This window comes from Lycium ferocissimum, chromosome 2 (assembly GCF_029784015.1).
Source record: "Lycium ferocissimum isolate CSIRO_LF1 chromosome 2, AGI_CSIRO_Lferr_CH_V1, whole genome shotgun sequence".
NCBI lineage: Eukaryota > Viridiplantae > Streptophyta > Magnoliopsida > Solanales > Solanaceae > Lycium > Lycium ferocissimum.
This window is the reverse complement of record NC_081343.1, coordinates 48,736,976-48,761,545: the sequence shown is the minus strand read 5'-3', so window position 1 is coordinate 48,761,545 and position 24,570 is coordinate 48,736,976. Positions and strand designations below refer to the sequence as shown.

The following is a 24,570-nucleotide window of genomic DNA, read 5'->3' as shown; positions in this document are numbered from 1 at the left end:
CTTGTCTTTGAATAAGTGTATACTAGCGGTGGTGCTCTACTGATAGAAAATTTATCTTTAGTTACTAGTAACACTTAATTAATTCATGAGAAGAGATATCGAGGTTTTCACCCGAAAGGGAGAAATATAATATCTTGAATTCTTAGGTGTATTAATCGAGAGGACAATTTGTTGTAAGTAGGTTTTGTGTGCCTTACCCCGAAGAAGGGCACGACGTATGACTTGAACTCTTGGGATAATTATAAAAGGAGAATTAAAGTATCGATCCTATTTATTTAATTCTAAATATACCTAAAACGGCTATCTTCAGAATTTGGTTAGTTGTGGAGATTAAGAATTTCACGAACTCTTATTGACCTGAAATTTGGTGTGTTCATTGGAAACGCCCAGTAAGAAATAATCTTTGAGGTTGTTTAAATGGGTTTAGGTTGTTCTTTCGAATTAAAACGTGTTTTAAGTATGTAAAACTACTATTTATGTCAGTTTTATTTATGTTAAATCTGGAACATGATTATACATGATGATTCAACATGAAATTGATATATGATAAGGATATAGATTAGATTATGTTTTACTTAAATCGCCTGAATCGGTTATTTTTCAGATTTGGTCATAGTTTTGGAGATCAAGAATTTTACGAACTCCGATTGACCTGAAATTCTGTAGGTTCATCGAAAATGACCCGGTAAGTAATATTCACTGCTTTGCAGTGAATCATGTTGTTTTTTGTGATTCGGGGTTGTTTAGATGGTGTTTCGAGCAATTTTCTTTTTCTGAAAAATTAATTTTTAGGAAAAATTACTTGGCTATGATCTAATGGTGATAGAGATTCTTCCTTATGGTTTTCATGACTAAATACTAGTGAAATAATAAATTTATGTGTTGACTTTAGGTATTCCTCCCCATCGGATAGATTTATTATGGGTTGTCACTAGGTATAATCACTAGTTATTGATAGCTTGTATTAACTCTCCATCTGAGTTACATGTTGGGTCAATGGAACTAGAAATAATGATAATGATATTCACTTGGCTTAAATTAGCAACATACTCTTTATCTGAGTTAGCTCTGGTTTTAAATTTATAGAGTGAATATTTGGCATCACATATATATGTTTCATGAATTGTTCTTTTATATCGAAATATGTTGTTCAAGATGCATGGATATCCTTGTGGTGTGTTTTGAATTTTATATTCAACGATTACATAAACATGCTAATTTCCAGAAAGCAACACTGAGATTATGTAAACATATTTTAAAATTTTGTTCGTTATTCTTGATCTATCTATATTAGTACGCTAATGATGATATGTGATAAGAACTACTGAACAAATGTATATGTTTTTTAAATTCTATCTAGGCTAAAAAAAAAAAAGAATTTTTTTTGTATTCGAATTGGTCATGGTTTTAGAATTCTGATTTTTGACAAACTGCGATTGACTTGAAATTTGGTATGTTCATTGAAAACAACCCACTGAGCAATACTCACGAGCAACGCTCGTGAATTGGGCCCTTTTTGTCCATCCGAGGTCGTTTAGATGGGTTTTTTTGTTTTCTGAATTTTTTTTTGTTAAATAAAAAATTTATTTCTTCAGTAGTGTGGTAGGGTTCATTCTCTATGGTCTCCATTTATATAACAGTGATATAATGAATTTATATGTTGACGTAGGTCTTCTTCCCGATCGGATAGATTCATTATGGTAAATTTACTGTGCTTCAGTCCCTAGTTAATTAATAGATTGTCTTGACTCTCCAACTGAGTTACACGTTAGTTCAATGGAACTAGGGTTTATTAAAAGTGATATTTACCTAACTTAAATTAGCAATTTACTCTCCATCTGAGTTGGTCCTGTTTTAATTTATGGGTTGAATTATCTGGCACGACTCATATAGTTTGCATGAATAGTAAGTTTCCCTATCGAATCTAGCTATTCAGTATGCATGGTGTATGTGTGATGTGTGTTTTGAAGTTTATAATTTTTACTACATAACTAATGATTTATTTAATGATTATATCTCAAATTCTCAATAGATTTTATCTAGCCCACTTACTACTAGTCAGGAATTTCTTCTGATAGAGATAAGACATTAATTAAAGAATGCATTATATGTAACTTTTGTTAGAAAAATTAATTTTCAGTTTCTAACCAAACAAGAGATGGATAGTTAGTTTATTTTTCTTGTAACTCTTGTGTTATTAAGTTTGATAAACATTTTATCTCTTGTGGTACATTGATGCATGGACACTTTAAATTAATAACTCTTCCGAACTAAATAATGTTAATATGCCCCATAAGAGAATTTATTTTTCTTTCGTGAATTGAATGAGCTTATCTATTGGCACTTGTGTCTAGGTCATTTTAAGCTGGATAGGATTTCGAAGCTGGTCAAAGGATGAACTTTTAATGTTCATTGAAAGTGGAGGCACTACCAACTTGTGAGTTCAATTTAGATGGAAAAATGACTAAGAGACCTTTTCTCTTAAAAGGAAATAAAGTTAATGATAAGTTAAGTCAATCCATTCTGATTTGTGTGGTATAATGAACTTCGAGGCAAGAGGTGATTTTGAGTATTCTGTGATATTCATAGAAGATTACTCATGATATGAATATATTTATTTGATGCTCTGTAGGTTCAAATGCTTTGAAAATTTCAAGGTATTTAAGACGAAAATGAAAAGCGTCATGGAAAATATATTAAGTTATAGCGATTTGATCGTAGTGGCGAGTACCTCCTTGTAGAGTTCATTAGTTACTCATTAGATAGAGGGATTGCATTTTCAATTGTCTACACCAAGTATTCTACAATATATTGGTGTGGAAGAGAAAATAAATATGACTCTTTTAAAGGTGGTAAGATTAATGATTGACTTATTTATATTTGCTTTTTCGTTTTGGGATATGTCTTAGAAACTGCGAGTTACATTCTTAATTTAATCCCTCTAAGTTAGTACCTTTGACACCCATAGAATAGCGGGTTGGACGTAACCCAAATCTGCAATATGTTCGGATATGAGGTTGTCTAGCACATGTGTTCAAAGGGAAAATAGATAAGTGGGAATCAAGAACGGATGTACGCATGTTTATTAGATATCCAAAGGGAACGAAAGGAGGTTTATTTACTGTCCTAAAAGAAAATATGTTAATACAATTGCTAGATTTCTAGAAAAGGGCTATTTAATAAACCAAGGTCCTAGAAGTAAACTAGTTTTATAGGAACTGAGCAAAGAAATAGCAAATGAGTCATCCAAAATTCAGAAGTTCAAGAACATCTAACCGACAAGCCAGGGTTGACGTTCCATTGCATTTAAGTAGTGGGAGAAACGTTAATAGGTGTAAGGAAATTCACTACTTTTAAGTACTAGGAGTGATGTTGAGCAAATAGCAATATATGAAGGCGTTAGTAGTTCAATATTGAAAGAAACATGCTTGATAGTGTGACTATAATAGTAGTAGTACTTAGTCATAGTGGGAGAATAATAACCAAGATCGGTTCGGTGTATACTCTTGGGAGAATTTCATGATATGATTCCTGAAAAGAAATACATTTTTTTGAGAGTTTCATGATAGGATCTCTGAAGATCTTAGTACAGAACCGGTCAGTTATGACGAAGCACTACTAGACGAAGTTGCATCAGAAAACAACTTGGTAAGTTATTTTTTGCAAAGAGCTTATTGGCTAAGACTTTTGGTAGTCATGCAAAAGGAATACATGTTAAAGTTGTAAATGCATGGTTAAAAGTTTAAGTGGGAGATTGTTGGGGTATATACCATTAACCATGCGTTTAGACATGGTATATTCTAACAATTATCAGGGTTAAAGGTCTAAGTGGGAGATTGTTGGGATATATACTATTAACCATGTGTTTGGATATAGTATATATTATAGAATAATTATTTATTCATTATTCAATAAAGAGTTAAATAGATCATGTACTAGTATGTGTGTCCTTTACTTATATAATAGATGATTTAGTGTATAGAGTTTAGCTTATACCCGGAAGATTAAATCGTCGGTTCTTATAAGTATAAAATTTCTGCTCACAATCTAAGATGAAAATTGGACAAAACCATCGGTATGATTGTAGTACAAGATTAAAATAATGTATCTTCATTATGAGAACGTTATAGTTCCATCTTCTTGTGCTAATACATTTTGTATGTATTGAACGGACCAAGTAGAGATAAGTGTTTTTGTACTGAATATATAAAATAAATTCCCTGGTTCATTAAATGTACTTATACTCATAATCTTGATATAATTATTATGATCAATGTGATTTGTTCATTATTTTAATTTATTAAAAGGTATGACTCAATTGCAGGTAGGGCTGGGCATAAAATACCGAAAAGCGAGATTGTATTTCGGTATTTCGGTATTCCGTAAAATTGGTATTCGGTTCGGTATTCGGTACTAAAATATAAAATTTAATATTTCGGTTTCGGTATTCGGTATTTACAATTAATTGATTAAATAGAAATTAATACCAATATATAAAGGGCTAAAACTCAGCCCCAAACATTTCAAGAGACCCCAAACATTTCAAGTCCATTCGTTTCACAATCTTTTCATACTGTGAATTCTTTATAAATGCATAATATATTGTCATTTCATTTCACTTCTACAATACCTTCTATGTGTCAAATATTTATCATTGATCAAATTGTTTCAGCCTTAAATCAATTTGATGTCAATCTTGTGGAAAGAAAGCTAGATATAATGTTGAAGCTATTGTTGGTTTATGGGTGAAGACTTAAATCAATTTGATGTCCAATCTTCACTTCGCTAGATGAGTTATTTAAGCGGATCTTATTTGGTTGCCAATGTGCCGCAAAAGAATGGTATTACCGAATACCGTACCGAACCGAAATTTGATTTACCGATTCTAAATTAGTTTAAGTTCGGTAGTATATACTTTCAATTCGAACCCGAACTTTAAAAATGAATAAATGACCTAATTGCGGGTCTATGTATTCTGGTAAATTGGATAATGGCAAATTACATTTGTGAAATAATAATTGGTTGATAGAATCTATATCTCAACTTTGAGATTGATGATTACCCTTTATGGATGCTTATAAGTCTCATGTGGTAGATTTTGTAGTTGATGTAAGTTAAGAAATATAAAGATTCAATTAGTCAATGAATTATATTTTCGTAGTTTAATTTAATTGATTGGTATACGCAATCTTAACATGGGGAGTTAAATAAGTTTTGATGTATGATTTCGAAATTAGTGCGATTTACGATTTTTAGTGGAACAATTCGTAATTTATTATGGTAGGGTTAATTAGTTTTTTGAATTAATTCCATAATAGGAAGCCTCGTTAATTAAATTATGTGGTCCCTGTTGTGCCCGAATAATAAAAAATTAAATGGAATATTATTTCTTGGTGGAAAATAAAGACCCAACAGGTTTTGAAAAAGGGTGAAAACCCTAAACTTATAGTTATAAAATAGGGGTCTTATTCCATGGGGAAGCTAAGGGTTTTTACAAGTTTCTACACTTTTTCCATAGAAATTCGCCCACATGAATTTCATAAATTACAGTATTATTTCGGTTACGACGATGTGGGGCGAAGGATGACGATCTCGTGGATGGTGTGTGTTAGTGGTTGAAGATTCGATTCTTGGTCGCGGTCACGCTTCAAGAAATAAGTATCAATTTTATGTTTGATTAATATATTGATTATGGGTTGTCTATATTATATGCAAGTACAGTCCTGGCTATTTGCTTCCGCTGCGTATGCATGTATTCCATCAATAAGTTCTTCTGAAAACGGCACTAACAGGGCAAGGTTTAGAGTACAATTAGAATGTTTTTTTGTACATTCAGCTTTTGCATTGTTCGTCCTTCGTAGCCACTTATATATAATAGAAAAATGTTTTTTATATATAATAGAGAAATGTTTTTTATATATAATAGAGAAATGTTTTTCTTTCAAAATTAACTTCTTTGTGTTATGAAATACTATTAAAAGTACACGACAACAAAAGATATAGCCAAAGAAACTGGGGGAGAGAGGGAGAGATTTTATTGCTCTTTCAATTGATGTACAAATGAATTGAATCTTCCTATTTATAGAAGAATAGAAGCAACTGCGAGGCTTTTCGAAGCTCTTTGCGAGGCTTTTAGAACACCTTTTTGCTGAGCTACTTGCAAAGCTGTTTGATTGCAAGCTTTGAGGAGGCTAACTGGCAAGCTGCTGCACACTTGAGCTACTTGCAAGCTATACGCGAGCTGCTTTTGTTGCAACAACTGCTTGATTGTAAGCTTATCTAGTTGACTGTGTATTTGAATAGACATCCATTATGCGGTGTATTTATAATACTCCTCCCTGGATGTTCATTAATAGATTTGTGCCTTGTTAAAACCTTACTACGAGAAAACCCTAGTGGGAAAAATCCTAGCGAAGAAAAAAGAGTGCACATATCTAGTAAGGCGCATTGCTAGTTATCTCATTAAAAACCTTACCAGGAAAACCCAAATGGGACAAAACCTTGACTAAGGGAAAAAGAGTACAACATGTATTTTACTTCCCCTGATTAAAGCATTACATAGCTCTTGAAGACGATATAGCTCTTGGAGACGATACACTTCAATCTTGTATACCAACTTATCATATATTCAGTTTAGTAGAGCCTTTGCGATCTGATCTGTCAAATAATCATTTAACGAACTGGTTGACCATTTGCATGTTCACTACTTAGATAGAGTTGCATCATCACCATATAATATTGTTGGAATCACGGCAATCATCACCATATAATATTGTTGGATTCACGGCAAGTACATTCTTGACTTGCTTCATAAATTGTTGTTATCCTCCTATGATTTGACTATCATGTAAAACAGCATGGAGGGGCAATAATCCTTCATGCAAATAGATAACATATCTGAATCAAACTCTTATGTCGATCAGATGAATGCCTTGTATATTCAAAACATTTGACAACATTTGTTAGGATAAACACATTCATATCAGGGTTTTCATTGACAATATGCAATTGATCGTATTTCAATATCTCTATGAATGAGAGAAATTATATCATGCTCATAGTTATAGCAAGATAAATAAGTGCATCATTTGCAAAAATATATGGTACGTCGGGACCAATATTATTTTCTCACTTCAACTTCTTTTAGTAGATAATCTACTACTTTTGGAAACTTTTTAAGAGCTTCAAAAATATTCAACTCACCAACTTGCACAATAATATGAAAGGTTCTGATTATCATACAGAGACAAGGGTAAACATGATCATCTTTGTACCCTTCATCAATGAATATCTTACCTAATTTAATCCATATAAGGATTATGAACAAGTTCCTCAAGAACTTGTATATGCTTCAGACATTTTGGATCATTCAGAAATTTTTGAATTTTATCAATAAGACATACAGACTGTGACAACATCCATTTAGTAGTCAAATAGCGTGACATCTTCTGATGTCTGGACTACAGGTCCAATAAGCTTTACGTTTACCAAGATGTATCATCTCACTTGGTAATTATTCTACGTCGGCATGCTTTAAGAGACGTAGAACTCAGATCCTCACAATCTTATACAATATTGCGGGCCATGTTGTAACAAAGATATCGTCGATGAGATATCATTTTGTATTGGTTCACATTTCGACATAACTTACTGAGATCTCATCACTTCATTATTTTCAGGTACCCGAACCTCACATAAGGTTTCATAAAATGTTATGTCATAGGCTCTTCAAGAGCACATTGCCTCCTTATTATGATCAATTTGATCATTTGCTCCTCCCCTTTTCAAGGATTATTACATTTGGAACCGATTGGTCTACCATGCTCCATGCATGCTGTAGGCTCTGTCTTTCAGGGACATTGTGAGCATTTTGCAAATGAAATATGAAATAATTGGGTTAGCTAATGCTTTTTTACTTGAATTATCTGAGGATCATATTGATGATAATTCACAACATATTTCTTAGCTGCATATTCTTGCCCCCCCCCCCCCCCTTTATGTTTGAAAAACTAACACATATCCCTATTTTCTTTAGGAAATCCATTTGTGTGTATCATGGTATATCTATTAATCATATACCACACATCAAAAGCTATACGATGGAAATATCTAGTTCCTGATCCTGAACCAATTATGAGTGGATAATTTATCATAATTTATTGGTATGAAGCATACAAGTGTCGTTGTATGCAATATATCATATCTCATACCAACATATGAAGCTCTGTACTCATAAGCAATGGTTTAGCGATATTATGGAGGCATCCAATGCAAAACCAGCTTAGATTTAAACTAGCATTATTAAGATGAATTGTCTTGATTACATATTCTGGAAATTGTGCTTCCAACTCAATTATATTGAGCAAGCAACTTCATAAATGTCAAACTGCCAGTTGACAATAAACTGACATGTGACCGTCTCATTGATGCATCTATTTAAGACATCGTCTCATTGATGCATCTATTTAAGACATCGTCTCATTGATGCATCTATTTAAGACATCACATTGCAGGTGAAGGGGTCCACATTCACCTTTTATATTTTGCAAAATATCGGGGATTCAGTCCCAACATTAGCTGGTGTAATCAACTTATCATAAGAACAAGTAACACGAACAAGTAACACAAACAAATTCTTGAAGAATCTTCTAGTTCTTCAATATATTTTGAATTCTCAATTAGCACATCAAATTTAAATCAAGACGGACAAAACGGTCATGTCAACTGATAAAATTATTTGTACTAGTAAACTTCAAGTTTACCACAACGATTGCTATTTGCTTTAGTACATTTTTGGTTTACTATTGCATGAGATTTTATATCAATAAACTTCTGGTTTATTGTGATATGTGATCCCATCATGTTCGGGTAACGTTTCACACACGTGTTTCCTACCCGTAATAACTTGGAGATATTCAATCTTCCAATCATTTGTGGTCTCAATATGATAACCATTTTTTTCGATAGTAAACTTCAGGTTTATTACAATTTATTTTTCAATCGTAACAAATACGGTCTAGGATAAATGGTGTTATCATATATAACCTCTTTGAGAGACTTCAATTTCAGATATCTACTACTTTCGGAGTAGATTTCAAGAGTTCTACTTCTTCGGAGTAGAATTCAGATTCTTACTACTTTGAGAGTAAGTTGCAGCATTTTAGTACTTCTGGAGTAAAATGCAGAGTATTTACTACTTCAGGAGTAAATTTCACTACCTTACTACTTTAGGAGTAAAGCATAAAATATTCAGAATATTTCTTCTCAAATATTCTGCCTCTTCGGGCGGTGGGTCGTGACATTTTCACAACCAAGTGCACGTCTATATTGATAAGCTTTACTTAATCTTATCACATTCACTTCAAGGAATATATCTATATTTATAGCTTTTATCAAAAGTTCTCACTCCTCAGGATGGAACAGAATCAACTAAACGTGCCTTAAGCATATCAAATCGTGATAGCTTAGAACCTCTTTTAAGTTATTGCTACTTCAGGAGCAAATTGAGGCATACATATGATGTAGAGAATTTTCCTCTAACACATCATCAGTTGTAATCACAACAAGCCTATGTAAATATTACCACTCCAGGTAATTATGGGCATATTAGCCACAACAAGGCGTAGGAAATATTGTCATTTCTGGTGACCACATATTTCTTGCAAACTCTTATTTAGCCATTAAGAGTTATGAAATTAACATCATAATCCCTCTTAACAACATTGTTCTTCAGGAACAACTTTGAGGCATAAATGGTCCTAAACCAAATAGGTTATCTAGATCCAATCAAAATGTGCATGTGGAAGAATAACTATCTTCAGGTAGTTATATCTATCTTTCAAATTATTCCACAACATACGAGGATCTTTAAAAGTGAGATATTCCAATTTCAAGTCCTTATCAAGGGATAAAGGAATATCATTGCTTTGGCACGATCTTGATTTGATGCCTGATTTTTATTTGCTTTGGCACGATCTTGATTTGATGCCTGGCTTTTATCTTTGATGATGTCTGCCAGACCCATTATATCAAGATAAATTTCAACATCAAGTCCTCAAGACGAGCTTTTGCCTGATATATATTCAGGGCAACAAATTCACATTTATTACTTCATGATTAAATCGAGGCATACATATAATGTAGAGAATTTTTCTCTAACAGATCTTTCAGAGTATACCTGATTTCATAGCAATTAATGATTTAGGAGCTAATATGAAGCACCGTGAAATATCCAATTCATAAAATTACTATAGAATAACTTCTACATATTAATAGACAGTAATCAAAATCACATCAATTATATTTTTGATGTCTTATTACATATTGATCTTCAGGAGCAACTAATGCCTTCTCTGTAGGTTTGTAACCTTTTAAAAATTAGTGCTCAACGCACTCTCCGTAGCTTTACAAAAAAGGTGCTAAAGGCATAACTTACCTTTGGCCTCTATTATTAATTAATAAAGAATCATGCTTACCTGAGAAGCAAGGGTGTGTAAATGCAAAAAGAATAGGTGATGTTGAATTCAAACAATTGAATGACTTCTCAAATCAACGTAGTGAATCAATACCTTAAGCTCACAGCTTTGTCATTTTGATAATCAGCTCGGTCAACTTAAGTAGCAAATATATTCATGCACAGGCTATCAAGCTCCGAACCTGGAAATTTTAAACTCAGTTAGTTAGAATCTCGTGCTGATAACGTATTATGAAATAATATTAAAAGTACACGACAACAAAAGATATAGCCAAAGAAGCTGGGGGGAGAGAGAGATATTTTATTGTTCGTTCAATTGATAGACAAATGAACTGAATTGACTTCTTATTTATACAAGAATAAAAGTAGTTGCGAGGCTTTTTTCGCCGATTTGACGCTTGGCCTCTTGTAAAATTTTTTGTTTGATTGCAAGCCGAGGAAGTTTACAAGGTTTTTCGGCTAAAGCTCTTGCAATTTTTTCGGGATTCTTGCAATTTCTCTCGCTTGATTGTAAACTTATCCGGTTAATTTGTGTATTTGAATGGACATCTATAATACGGTGTATTTATAACACTTTGGAGATTTTCAAGCTTCGTATTTTTTTAATTTTTATTTTACTTTTTAAGAGATCAAAATTTTTGTATAAACTTGTCAGAAAATAGTTAAAAGCAAAATTTTTAACAAATACTCAAAGTCGTAAATTAGTGATCAATTTAGTAGATTGAATTATAACTCAAAAAATGAGTTTGCAATATGTTTGCTTCGTAATTAAGAAAACTTCTTTTGTAAAAATCAGTATTGGATTATTTTCTTTTTCAATTTTTTTAAAACTTTTAGTTAATGGTTTCATGAGCATGTCTTGCTATAGGGTCATGTCAAATTCAACCTTTCAAAAATGTAAAAGTTGAATTCAAAAGGATTAGAAAATCAAGCTCGAATGATTTCTACCATGTTAAGGCAATACTCCACCACAGAATTATATTTCTTTCCAGCTCCATCAAGTTCCTTTCCAACTCATTTTATATATACATATATAACACATTTTAATTCTGCAGAGGTCCTATTAAACTTGTTAGAAACATACTTATTATCAGACAAACCCATATATAAGCAGGTGGTACAACCCACACACTACCTCAATTTTTCACATCATTCTTCTAATTCAAAAACATAATTTTTACTTGTTTTCACCATTTTCTCCCCACTTCATAAATAACTATCCAACAACTCCAAATTAGATCCACCACTAACCCCCCTTATTCCTTCTTCCCAAAACAATTTTGACGACAACCTTAAAAAATCACAACATGACTCTTCTTTGGGTCGCATGAATCGTCGGTTACCTCCTCTTGCCACACACCCTTCATATTAGCCAAAAAAGTCCTTATTTTATTATACTCATTGCAAAAGATTATGTACGTGATTGATTATTGTTTACTAATTTAGAAAATCTAAAAGTCGTTACACATGGATGCAAAAAATTGTTGAAGTTAAGCGAGGATGACTCGAGTAAGGATGGGCAGGGAAGAGGGTGGGTTAGTGATCATTTCAACATGGTGGTGTAACGATAATTTTTTGTGGCAATAGATAAATTTAGAAGTGTAGAGGATAATATTGTTATGCAGATAAAAACATGTACTAATCAATCTGGTTATAAAAACCTATGCACTTGAAATTGTATTCATTTTCCTCAGTCCATTGAAAAAAAATATATTTTGCAGGTCAGATATATTTTTGGCAAAAAATAAGTAATGAGTAGAGAAGAAGAAAAAGATCCAATATGTAAAAACAAAAAGAACGAAAATGAAAGAATAAAATTAAGGCAAAAAAGTTTTAAAAAAAATAATGAAAAAAAGTTATAAAAAATTTACTTACTTTTTCCTGTCATGCGCTTTCTAAACGTGTAAAAGAGCAAATATTGCTCAAAAAGGTATTAAACCAGTAAACCACTTTAAATTAGTTAGGAGTTCTAAAATTGCTCGTATAGTTCTTTTTTAAAAAAAAAAACAGAGAGACGAATTTTGAGGGGTATTCATGTATTATCCCCATTTATTTCATTCAAATTCAAATACAAACAAATTATATATGCGGTCAACCACTTGATAGGACTTCTAGCCTTCCCATATCCTCAGCCACTTTTTTTTTTTCTCCAAAAAAAAAATTATTATTGTTGCTATTATAATTATTACTAGTATTCAATTGATCTTTTAGTCTTTATAAATTTATTTAAAAATTTATGTCTTTCTAAGAAATATTATTTTTACAATTTTTTCAAAATAGCACACAAATGATGTAAAATTTACAAAGATCATTTTCTTTTATTTCAAATTGTAAATAACCATGGGAGACCGTTTTCTCTATAATTATTAAATCAGTGCCAAGTATTTTTCAGTAACTAAATTGGGTATGAAGGAGTAATCATTATCGCAAACAGATGTACTCTATTAACATTCAATTCTTGTCAAATAGTAATGATATATAAAATTAAATAAAAACACTCCATCTCTCACCATCTAAAATGAATGACCTCTTTTAATTCTACAAACAATTTACTCTTTTTTTCATGTGACAACTTTAGATAGGTTCGTATAAACCAAACGGAAGACCTGAAGCAAGACCTCGCAATAAATAAATTGCACATAAATATAAAATGAAAGGAAAAAAAGGGTTAAAGTATCCAATTGTATGTTCAAATAGAATAATTAATTCATTCGGTGCAAACATGTGGTCCAATTCTCACTGCATAAAGCCTTTCATTTTGTATCAACTTGAGAACCTTGTAAATTCAAAGGCTCAGAAAATCATACGTAACTTATAAAATAAAAGGAAAAAATCATAACTACAAAATAAGAAAAGTGAGTGTCCGAAAAATGCTTAAATAGCTATAAAGTACAAAGATCTTGATCAATATTACAAAATAAAGAAAGTGAGTATCCAAAAACACTTAATTTTGACTATAGAAACCTGATGATATACCGGCTCCTGAGCATCCCATAAACGTAGATCCCCTCGTTAGCTTTCTAAATCAAAGCTGGCCACATCTACAAATCAAGATAGTTTGAAAGCAAGAAAATATCAATAAAGATGTACTAAGATACTGGAAAAAGGACGAATATAAAGAATAATATTATACAATGGTTACAAAATATTTTCAAAGTTTCCAACACACACACACACAAAAAAAAAAAAAAGAGGAAAGGAAAAGAGAATTTACCTGACTATCATCATTGCTTTAACGGAAAAAAAGAAAATAATGAGTAGCAAAAATATGTAAAGAATGGAATATAGATAAATATAAATACATAAATAAAAAGATAATAAAGGAAAATGAAGATTGTGAAGCATCAGGCAAGAGAAATGAACTTGATAAGAAAGTTTTTGCCAGAAAATGGAGAGGGTAACTGTAAAGCATCTATTATATTGCATCAAAAGTTACCGATTATCAATCAAATTAATCAAATCAATTACTCTGAAGAAGGTAACTCTTGGGATTTTGGGAATTAGTGTGGTAATAAAGAGTGTAGATTGTTTGTTCTGCCAAACGGTTGTGCTATGAAATGTTATTTAATTTAGTACAACATTTAGGCTAATTGAATGCAATGCTTGAAAGGAGAAAAAAGCAAGGAATAAATGAAAGTGTAAGAAAAAAAGCCAAAAAAATGAGAAAAAAGATAAATAGGATTCTTGGTCATAGAGAGATGCCACATCACCTTGTCTATGCCTAGCTTTATTATAGATACATATAGATTATTTGATATATATAGACCCTTGTCCGTTCTTCGTATACTCTTCATAATTGCTCTTATTATTCTTCATTATCCTACTTTATTATAGCAATAATTAAAAATTTATAATTAGGAATTAGATAAAGAAGACAATCAGACCTTGAGTGGAGAAAGCAAATAGAAAGGTTGGATATTAATCTTTAACCGACAGAGTGTAGTGGGCTAATGTCATTAGTGAGACTTTAAGAGAAAAAAAGTGTGAGTATTTATTATTGAGCTATTAAAGGTTTTTACACAGATACATAAAGGTAGTAGGAAAAAAAAAAAAAAAAAAAAAAAAGAAAAAAAAAGAGAAAAGTAAAAAAAAAAAAAAAAAAGGTGAAAAAAGATAAATGTAAATAGTGGACTTAGAAAGGTATCATGTCACCTTATATATGCCAACCTTATACTCTTCCGGATAAAAAAAAAAGTGTCAATTAATTTTTTTTTATTGAGTAAAAAAGAATGTCCACTTGTGAAATCAAGAAAGAATGAACCTTATCTTTTCAGATTTGGCTTATTAAGTGATTTATGATCAAATCTCTATACCTGTTTAATTAAGAGTAGTTTAGTTAAATTACTTATTTTTTTTTAAAAAAATTAATATTTTCTTAAGGGGTGTATAAATGGCTAAGTGGACACTCTTTTTGATCCGGGTGTATTATATATAGATATAGATAGATTGTTTTCATAATTGACGTACTTTCATAATTGACGTACTTTTATCATCTTCGCACGGAATCAACTTTTTTTGTCATTGGAATCAAACTCCATTATCGACGTTCCAATAACAATCAGCCAAAAAGCAAGAAAAAAGAAAACGAAAGTAGTTGCATGCAAATCATCTTAATTTTAAGCCTTCATTTCTTTATACTATGTAATCACTCCCGCTCACTCCCTAACCTTCTTTTGCTTATTCTTCCTCTCTCTGAGAAAAATTAAAGAGCTGCTTCAGCTTAGCATTTAGCTGTGATATTTACCAAATACCCATTTGAGCTATTATACTTTTTGGTAACTTTATTGCTTTGAAGGAGAATATCATTTCTTTCCTTGTAAGTTCACACACTTAAGCTTTTTTTTTTTTTTTCTTATAGAAGTATTGCTTTAGTTAATTGTTTGTTTAGTAGTTTTAATAATTGTTTTGTGAAGTGGATTTTTGCTTTGATTTTTGGGTTTGAGTGGAATTTTGTTTTCTGATTTCTAATATTGGGAAAAATATATGCAGATATGCTTCTATTATGGGCAGTTCCTTATTATGCTTACTCTTTTTTTCCTTTTCTTTGTATATTTAATGTTGAGTTTGTGTTAATTTGCTTGTACTCACTTGTTCCATCTTTATAGTTTTCTGATTTTTGGGTTGAAATTTTGATTTCTTTCAAATGCTTTGATTTTTCGTTTTCATTTTCTTTGTTTTAATCGTTTTATTTCTGTGTATATTTCATCATGGGTATGACTGTTTGATGGTTGAAATGTTGAAACTTTTTTTTTTTTTCAGCTTAATTTATGACTTTCTATTTTGGGTTTAAGTGGAGTCTTTTTTTCCAATTGTGGGTTTTCTAATATCTGGAAAATATATGCAGATATGCTTCTGTTATGGGCAGTTCAGAGGTGTTAGAGAATGGGGCGGCGAGAAATGGTAATGGTATAAAATCACGTGGTGAGGATGATACTGAGGGAATGACAAATGGTGGCTTTGAGCAAATGGTTAATGGTTCAAAGGAAAATGAGAATTTGGGTGATGAGATTTTGGAGGATTTCGATACATACTGGGAAGATGTCAATGACCGATTAATGGTATCAAGAATGGTAAGTGACTCGGTGATTAAGGGAATAGTGAGTGCGGTGGAACAAGAGGCAGCTGAGAGACTAGTGGCTAAGGAAACGGAATTAGCCAACTTGAAGGAGTATTTGCAATTTCATGATGGGGTTCTTAGCAAAACTGAATCTCTTGGGTCACCCATGTCGCAGGATGAGTTAGAAAGCATGAATTTTCGAGAACATATGACTTTATCAGATGTTTTTATGGAGCATGGCAAGATGGGAGACTTTCTTGATGGGCTAAGATGAATTCGAGTATTGAAAAGCTTGAATTCAAGAAGCTCTCGCTCTGATGGTGGGAAGAGTATACAGGAGAAAGAATCTGGAATTTGGGTTCAGTTGGACAACACAGTAAATAACTTGAAAATGATGGTGGATACCGTCTTTAAACGAATGGATGATATGCTACAGTTGTCCAAGACATCACTTGGTCAGTGGCAGGAGGAGCATCTTACCCAAGTGGAGATTGAGGCCATGGTAATGCGTAGTGTAATTCGGACTGTGCAAGAAGACTTTGAGTACAAATTGTGGGACCAGTATGCTAAATTGCGTGGTGACCGAAATGAGAAGTTGAATGACATCTCTAGTTTACGGACGGAGTTGGATGCTGTTTTGAAGTCATTGTCAAGTTCAGAAACAGGGTATATGACTTCCCATGGATCGCATGATGCAGATGTCTTTACACGCAAGACATCAAGTGAGCATGTGACTTCTTCAAATTGGGATGGAAATGAAAAGATGGAGGATTCCAAGACTGATATACCTGAGAACTTTGATGCTGCCACGTTGAAGCACATGTCAAAAGAGGAAATGGTGACCTATTTTAGTAATATAATGACAAAAATGAAGAGACACTATGAGTCCATTCTGCAAAAGAAAACCGATGAATATTTTCATCTAAGAGCAGATTATCTAAAGCTTAGAGGAGGCTCTGCTGTGCCACATAAGAAGGATAAGGGTGAATCTGACATTCTAAGGAAGAAGATCCCAGAAATTATATTCAAATTGGATGATATCCTTGTAGAGAATGAAAAACATCCTGCAAACTCTAAGTTTCGGTAACTTGAAGGATAGGCTTGATAGCCTTCTTTCTGAAAATCACCAGCTTAGAGACTTGCTTAAAGATACGCAAGTTGAAGTTAAGTCCCTCTTGTTCCAAGTTTCGGATGCCAATGAGAAGAGGCTTGATAGCCTTCTTTTTGAAAATTCTTAGAGAAAGATCAAGTTGAAGTTAAGTCCCTTTTGTCCCAAGTTTCGGATGCCAATGAGAAGACTTGATGCCTTCTTTCTGAAAATCACCAGCTTAGAGCAAGTTGAAGTTAAGTCCCTTTTGTCCCAAGTTTCGGACGCCAATGAGAAGAGGCTTGATAGCCTTCTTTCTGAAAATCACCAGCGTAGAGATAAAGATCTTTGGTCCCTTTTGTCCCAAGAGATGCCAATGAGAAGAGGCTGCAACATTCTTTGCTAAAACAGATAGGAGATCTCAATTTAGCCATGGAAGACTCACTGATAGAAGCTTCTGTAAGGGAAGAAGTGTATACCTGTTTTCTAAGGGATCCCAGTGGGGGGACAAGAAATGAAGCTGAGGAATTAAACTTGGGATTTGATCTGCCTAATGATAGTAATGATACTGATGCTGAAAGTACAAAATTTGAAATTGAAGATTTAGATATAGAGTGCCTCATTATGCAAGAAATTTGTGGAGTGATTTCCGGTGAAGGCATCAAGGAGGCTAAAGACATGCTTAAGAGTATTTGAATGAAAAAAACATTGTATTCAAAAGTTATTGAGATGGAAAACAAATTAAAATCGAGGTTGAAGAGAAGGACAGACTTAAGCAACTGGTTTCTGAGCTGGAAATACGTGTGACTGAAAAGGAGAATTTAGCAACAGAGGCATCAGCTGCTCTAGCAAAACAGATGGGTCAGTTTGAGCAGGTGCTTCAAGAGTTAGATGCTGTGAAAGAATTTGCAAATCAACAACAAACATTAGCTTCTGGGTGCAACAAAGAAGTAAATGTGGTAAAGGGCCAGTTGGCAGAAGCATTGGCGCAAATTGAAGTATTGAAAGAGGAGGCAGCCCAAATAAATAAAAGTCTTGAGGAGAAAGAGGAGGAGTTAAAAGAAGCTAATCACAGGGAAAATATGGTCTGTGCTATTTCTGAAGAGAGGCAAACTCTTTTGTACTCGCTTGAAGCAAAAGAAATGGAGCTAAGGAAGCAGGTGGAAACAATAATTGGTAATATACATAAATCGTCAAAGATGCTTGCTGATTTTGATTGCACAGTGACAGGAAGGTTGAGAACAAATAATGCAAGGTTTGTTATACCTTTTCTTTTTGGATAAATAATTGGAAATCATAGTGCTAATATATACAGAAAAAAGATATTTTGTCCCTTCAAATGCGCAGAGAATCCAGAAAATCGACAAACGAATTTACATCCAAAAGGAACTGCAAATTACACCGAGAACATAACTTTTGTACAACTACTTTCTAATACAAACACCAATATGGACTTGTTTTCAGAATGCCTACTGTTCTATTCTTGCCATAAGGACCTAAAAATACACTTACGGGGACACTATTCTGGTGGCCATTATACTTTTTTCTTTGTAGCAATTGGCGTAAGCATTCAGTTCTTGTAGGGAAAAAAGTGGGATTATATTATGTAAACATTTTTGTTTAACTGGTATATACATACACATACACTCAAAACCTTCTTCTGCTTAGAAGACTTGACTTTTACGAAGTTTACATTGAATTATCTGCACTCAGACCTAATGCAATTTGCTGGTACTACTTTCAGGCTTGAGCACTCGTATTCTCAATTGGATTCTCTTGTTAAGAAGGCCAATTTGCTGAGAAGAACAATGCAACTGAACCAAGAAAGGCTTGAAAAAAAATGTTCAGACCTTCAATTGGCGGAGGCTGAGGCAATTACACAGAATGCATCTTTCTTTATATTTCTGATTTTGCAGATAAATAGCAATTAACTATGCAATATTTTTAATTAAAATTTAAGCTTTTAACCCAGAGGCGGATCCATGATTTGAACCTGATGGGTTCAACCTTTGAAGTTCTTAGCACTGAACGCACTCTACTTTTGAAATTATGGGGTCAAAATCTAATTTTTATTGAAATTTAAAATAAAGGTCTGTGTTCTGGGTTCAGATCAACCCATAACTCAAATGCTACATCCGCCACTGTTCTAACCTATTACAAAAATTGCATCATGCTTTAACTTCTTGATGTTTTACTATGGTTTATGAAGTTTTTCAAAGGGGTTTCTTGTACATTCAGGTTGATCTTTTGGGAGATGAGGTGGATACACTTTTAAGCCTACATGAGAAGATTTACATAGCACTTGATCATTACTCGCCAGTTTTACAGCATTATCCTGGGGTAAGATGATTCACGTCTTAAAAGATATATTATATCAAATTTTCTTGTGAGACAAGTGTTAGTCTGGCTTTTAAGGATTCAGCTGTATGTGTTTAATAGTCATCTCCAAGTTCCAATATTCTTCAAGTATGTTCAGGTAGGCTCCAAAATTGAGAATTTGTCCTTTGCATCTGAACATAAAGTTTTCACTTCTTCCAATCGAAGGATAAGTTGTTAGCTGGGTATCCAGTTGTTAGCATGTGCAACTTTTACAATGCAGTGGTTAAAGGTCAAACGACAAGGGATAAAAACTATAGTCCTACTGCTCTTGCTCTTCCATTGAAGATATTCGGGTATTTCGGGCTAGGGAGGGAAGCTACTTCCAATATAAACTTGTGTCACTTCTGAAGCATGCAATTGCATTTATCGGGCAAATATTATATCTTGTTTACATGTCGCTTACTTTAATGCAGATTATGGAGATTCTTAAGGTGATCAAAAGGGAATTAACTGGAGAGTCTACCAAGCTAGTAAAATCATCTCCTGCTTAAGGTAATTTTTCTTCTGCTAAAGTATAGTTTTTCACTTTTCAGTAGGTGATATGCATAACATTTGGTTCCATTGTTGTTAGCTAGATCAGCCTCTAAGACAAACTCTATGAGAATGTGTAGTTATTGATATTTTTCCTGAACACTAAGTTGCTCTGTTACTGTCTATATTCCAATTTAAGTAGTTCTCTTTCCTTTTTAGTTTGTTCTAACAAGAATGACACCTTTCTATACCTGCTTATCATTTTACCTCTAATGACATGCTCTTATACCCATATAAATGTCAAGGCATGTTTAAGTCCCCACAAGTTGTAACAATACCTTTGGTATGTACTAAAGGTCTTTCTTTTGAATAGGTAACCATGAATTAAAGGTCTTTCTTTGTTTCTTAATTTCCGCGCCCAGTCAAATGTCGCCGTATAAAATGAACGGAGGGAGTAATAAAAACATTTGCTGAAAAATTAAACTTTTGCTTGAGCTATTCATTTTGTTGTATCTGCAGTGACTAATATTCTTCATGTGTCGTCTCCTACTCAAGAAAAGGAAAAGAACCAAAGTAAATTAACTGTTTTTTGTAACTGTGCACCATTAGTCCTCAGGGATTTCTGGGTTGTAAAAAAAGGGAACTGAATAAGAGGAAAACAGCTGAGTTTAACAAAAAAAATGAAAGGTTGAGAAAACTAGGGCTGATGTAGAAAGGAGTGATCTTGAAAGGAAAAGGGCAGAGGAAAAAAAGGCTGCTTTAGGAAATTTCAAATAGGAATCAAAAAAGCCAAAAAAAAAAAAAAATCAAAGGTGGAGTTGGTGAAATCATGAATATTGAAGATGCTAATAAGCAGCTGTGGCAGAAAGAGGAAACACATAGGTGAAAAGACTTGCAGATTCAGAAGTGGCTAAAGCCATAGAGCAAAAGAATCTTCTATAAGCTAACCACAAAATGGCTATTGATAAAAAAATGTCGATTGTAATAAGAGCACCATTGATGAAGGATTGATGATTTTTCTTCATGTTGTGTTGAACAATTGTTTTTCGTGTTCAAAGGAACAATATAGAGAATACATTGAATATTTGGAGGAGGAAATGAACTCCTTTCGCTCGGTAAATTGGTAAACACCACAAAAACAGAAGTATACAAATAACAGGCAAAGTAGCTTGTAATCACGCCTGTTGCAAGACATTCAACATATCTTAGGTTTTCTTTTAACTGTTTCTTTCATAAATCAACCTTTTATTGATTCTTCTTTCTTTTGTTGAACAGATAATAGACAGTTCCTGGATTTTTGTGTTCCTCCATCTTGGCTAGTACCATTTGAAGTTCAACACGAAGCTAGAAAAACAGATTTTAGTTAGTGTGACAGAGATGTAGTATTAATTTGTAGCAACTTAATTAAAATAAGGAAAAGTTTTTGAAGCTCAACTGACCTGGCTTGTAAAGGGGATCCTAGTTTGTTCTGTATATTTTGTATCATCAGGCAGGGAAAACCCAACAACTATAGTTGCAGCTGTGAAATTTTAGGTAATTTAGGTACATTTGTCAGCTTTCTTGTATATACGAAGCAAAATTTACGGACTACTTTGGCTAGTTTTAATTTTACGGAAATCCATTTGTTTATCATCTTTTCTTTGATCGTCTTTTCCCCTAATTAGATATTCCAATTCAGGAACTGGCATTGTTTCTCTCCATAAATTAGTTGGATTCTTCCTTGCTGTCCATTGACAGTGATTTAGAATATTTTTTTGAGCTTTGGACTTGTTCTAATGTTTTCCTTGATTGGGAGAAATGAGTAATTTGCACCCTCTTGAGGAATTTGGTTACTGAAGAGTCAAGCCTTCCCTTTATCCCTTATGCCCCTGAGGGTAAAAGGAAGACCTTAATTTAAACTTTTTCACTCTGAGACGTTTCATAATTTTAGATATTACCATTTTAGTGTTAATTTTATTTTATATGATAGTACCATTTTAGTGTTAATTTTATTTTATATGATTTTCACAATTTTTAAAAATTCAAAATCTGTTAACTGTTTAAATCTTGTCTGATTCTTGTGAACTTATTTATCGAATGAAAATTTGCCTCTTTTTGCTTATCCATTATTACCTTTATTCTTTTTGTCTTGTTCTCTCGCTTTGCTTTGATTTTCCAATTATTTGCACTAAATCATTAAATGCACGATACATCTAGTGAAGAAACAAATTAGACGTATGATAAATGCTTTTTTTACACAAATCTCTTATGCTTTAATATAGTTAATCGATATGTATTTCCCCCGATGTTAAATAAAATTGTATCAGAACTTTAATACTCAATTCATTAATTTGTAAGCTTCATATAAATATAGATCTCCACCTACCCCTCATAAAAGAAAAAGACAGCAGATTTCAAACATTTGAATGAAAAAATACTTCAAAATTATTAGCAAGAAGTCATGATCTATAAAAAGAGAAAAAAACAAATCTAGCACATATTGTGAGAAGGCCTATGTCTCCATTGAATCCACTTGCTTTGAAGGAGTAGGCGAGTAGCATCATTGGCATTTAAGATTTTTGTTTTTGTTTTGTTGTAACGATAATATATAGTATTTACTTGTCGAAGAAGTCTTTTTTTTTTTTTTTTCTTCCTGATGTGTTGTTTTGAATACCAGAGTTTGAGTTGATTTTAGACTTAGAAAATTCCATTCCCCATTCAAGGATGTTTGTGTTACATGTTGCAACTACTTGTTGTGGAACCTGAACTGAAGTTGCATTGTGATAATTTGTTGCCTTAGCTCTTTGCTGGCAATGTTGATTGTTGAATGATGTGTGCCTTTGAATAAACCGTGTCAAGTTTAGGAGTAACGATGTATCCTGTCTAAAATTTAATAAGTTTCACTTTTAATTTATAAGTTGGCAACGCTACATGGCATGTCTAAGGACATAGCTAATTAGCCCTTAAATCATATCACTAGAACATGTACATGTAGGATAACTATGAAGGAAATCACCAGCCTCTTAATTACTACATTAAAAAGTTGCCAATTTAACACTAAAAAATGCAATAAAAAAAGACCAGAAATTTATTCCTCAACTAAAAGGAAGCCAAATTTGGTGCGGAAATAAAATCATATCTTTTTTTTTTTGGTCAGAAAATAAAATCATATCTAATTTTAAGTAAATGATTTCATGTCTCATATTTCCATTTATTGCCCCAGCATGAAACAGTTGGCAGGCTAAACTCCCAACTGATCTGTACTCTTGACCAACATAGACATATCATACATAATTCATATGTGTGTATATATATCAAGGCAAAGTAGTCACATTCAGTACCTTCAAAATTCTTGAAAAAGACACAAACCTCAGCTAAACACACAAACAGACATACTCACTAGTACACAATGTCTCACCCAATTTTCCAATCCAATGAGAACAGCCCTTACGGAGACATGACAAGAGAAGAGTTTTACAAGCAGCATAAAATAATTCACGAACAAAGTTTCATGTTAAACAAACAAAACATGAAGATATTCACACAATCTTGGCAGCCTGAATCAACTAATCAGTTAAGAGGCCTTGTGGGCATGATTCATGGCTATACGTCCGAAAGCAGCTGGCTTTTCGAGCTAAATGCAGTAGCCATGGCGAAAGCTGGTTTTTTCGTCTGTGCTCTCGACCTACAAGGTCATGGTTACTCAGAAGGCTCACCTGGTGACATACCAAATATTCAACCCGTAATCCAAGATTGCATACAGTACTTTGACTCTGCTCGTGTTGATCACCCAGAGCTCCCAGTTTTCCTGTATGGTGAGTCATTAGGTGGTGCAATTGCTACACTCATATGTCTAAGGCAAAAGACTGTATGGAATGGTCTGATATTAAGTGGACCGATGTTTGGAGTGTCACAGAAATACAAACCTGTTTGGCCATTGGAGAAGCTACTACCATTGGCCGCCTTCATAGCACCATCTTGGAGGATTGTGATCACCAAACCACCTGCATCTAAATCATACAAGGAGGAGTGGAAGAAAAAAGTTGTCTTAAAAAGTCCAAATCGCCTGGCTTCCCAGAAGCCACCAGCTGCCACTGCACTAGAGCTTCTGAAAGTCTGTGAGTATATACAGAGGAACTGTCATGAACTAGAAGTCCCTTTGCTGATTCTTCAAGGTGGGGATGATAAGGTATGTGATCCTGAAGCTGCAAAATTTGTGTATAAATCGGCAGGAAGTAACGATAAGACTATGAAAATTTACCCGGGAATGGGGCACCAATTGATAGGTGAACCAAATGAAAGTGTGGAGCTTGTTTTCAATACTACGCGGTCATGGATTGAGGTGAGAGCAAACTTGACAAAAATCGAAGAGATGATCTTAAGTTCTTCAGATGTTTAGACACATCGTCAGAAATTCTCTTTTCATGTACAACAACATACCCAGTGTAGTCAAACAAGTGGAGTCTGGGTAGGGTAGAGTGTACGCAGACCTTACCCCCACCTTGGGAGAAGAGAGGCTGTTTCCGATAGGCCCTCGGCAAATTCTCTTTTCATGTAATAATAATAAATAATAAAATCTACTGTAATTACTGATATTGTCAGAGCAGTTTCCGTCCTACTAAA

At 33.3% G+C, this 24,570-nt stretch overlaps 1 protein-coding gene and 1 pseudogene across 1 annotated transcript; both read left to right on the top strand.

Moving 5' to 3' along the window:
• Positions 1-21,605, top strand: part of LOC132042043 (WPP domain-associated protein-like) — a 37,672-nt pseudogene extending 16,067 nt beyond the window's left edge.
• A 1,536-nt stretch (positions 21,606-23,141) lies between these two features.
• LOC132042015 (caffeoylshikimate esterase-like) lies at positions 23,142-24,559 on the top strand. The gene has a single exon (XM_059432664.1). It carries the CDS (start codon positions 23,357-23,359, stop codon positions 24,344-24,346), a length of 990 nt encoding a protein of 329 aa, XP_059288647.1. The 5' UTR covers positions 23,142-23,356; the 3' UTR covers positions 24,347-24,559.
• Positions 24,560-24,570: the final 11 nt, after the last annotated feature.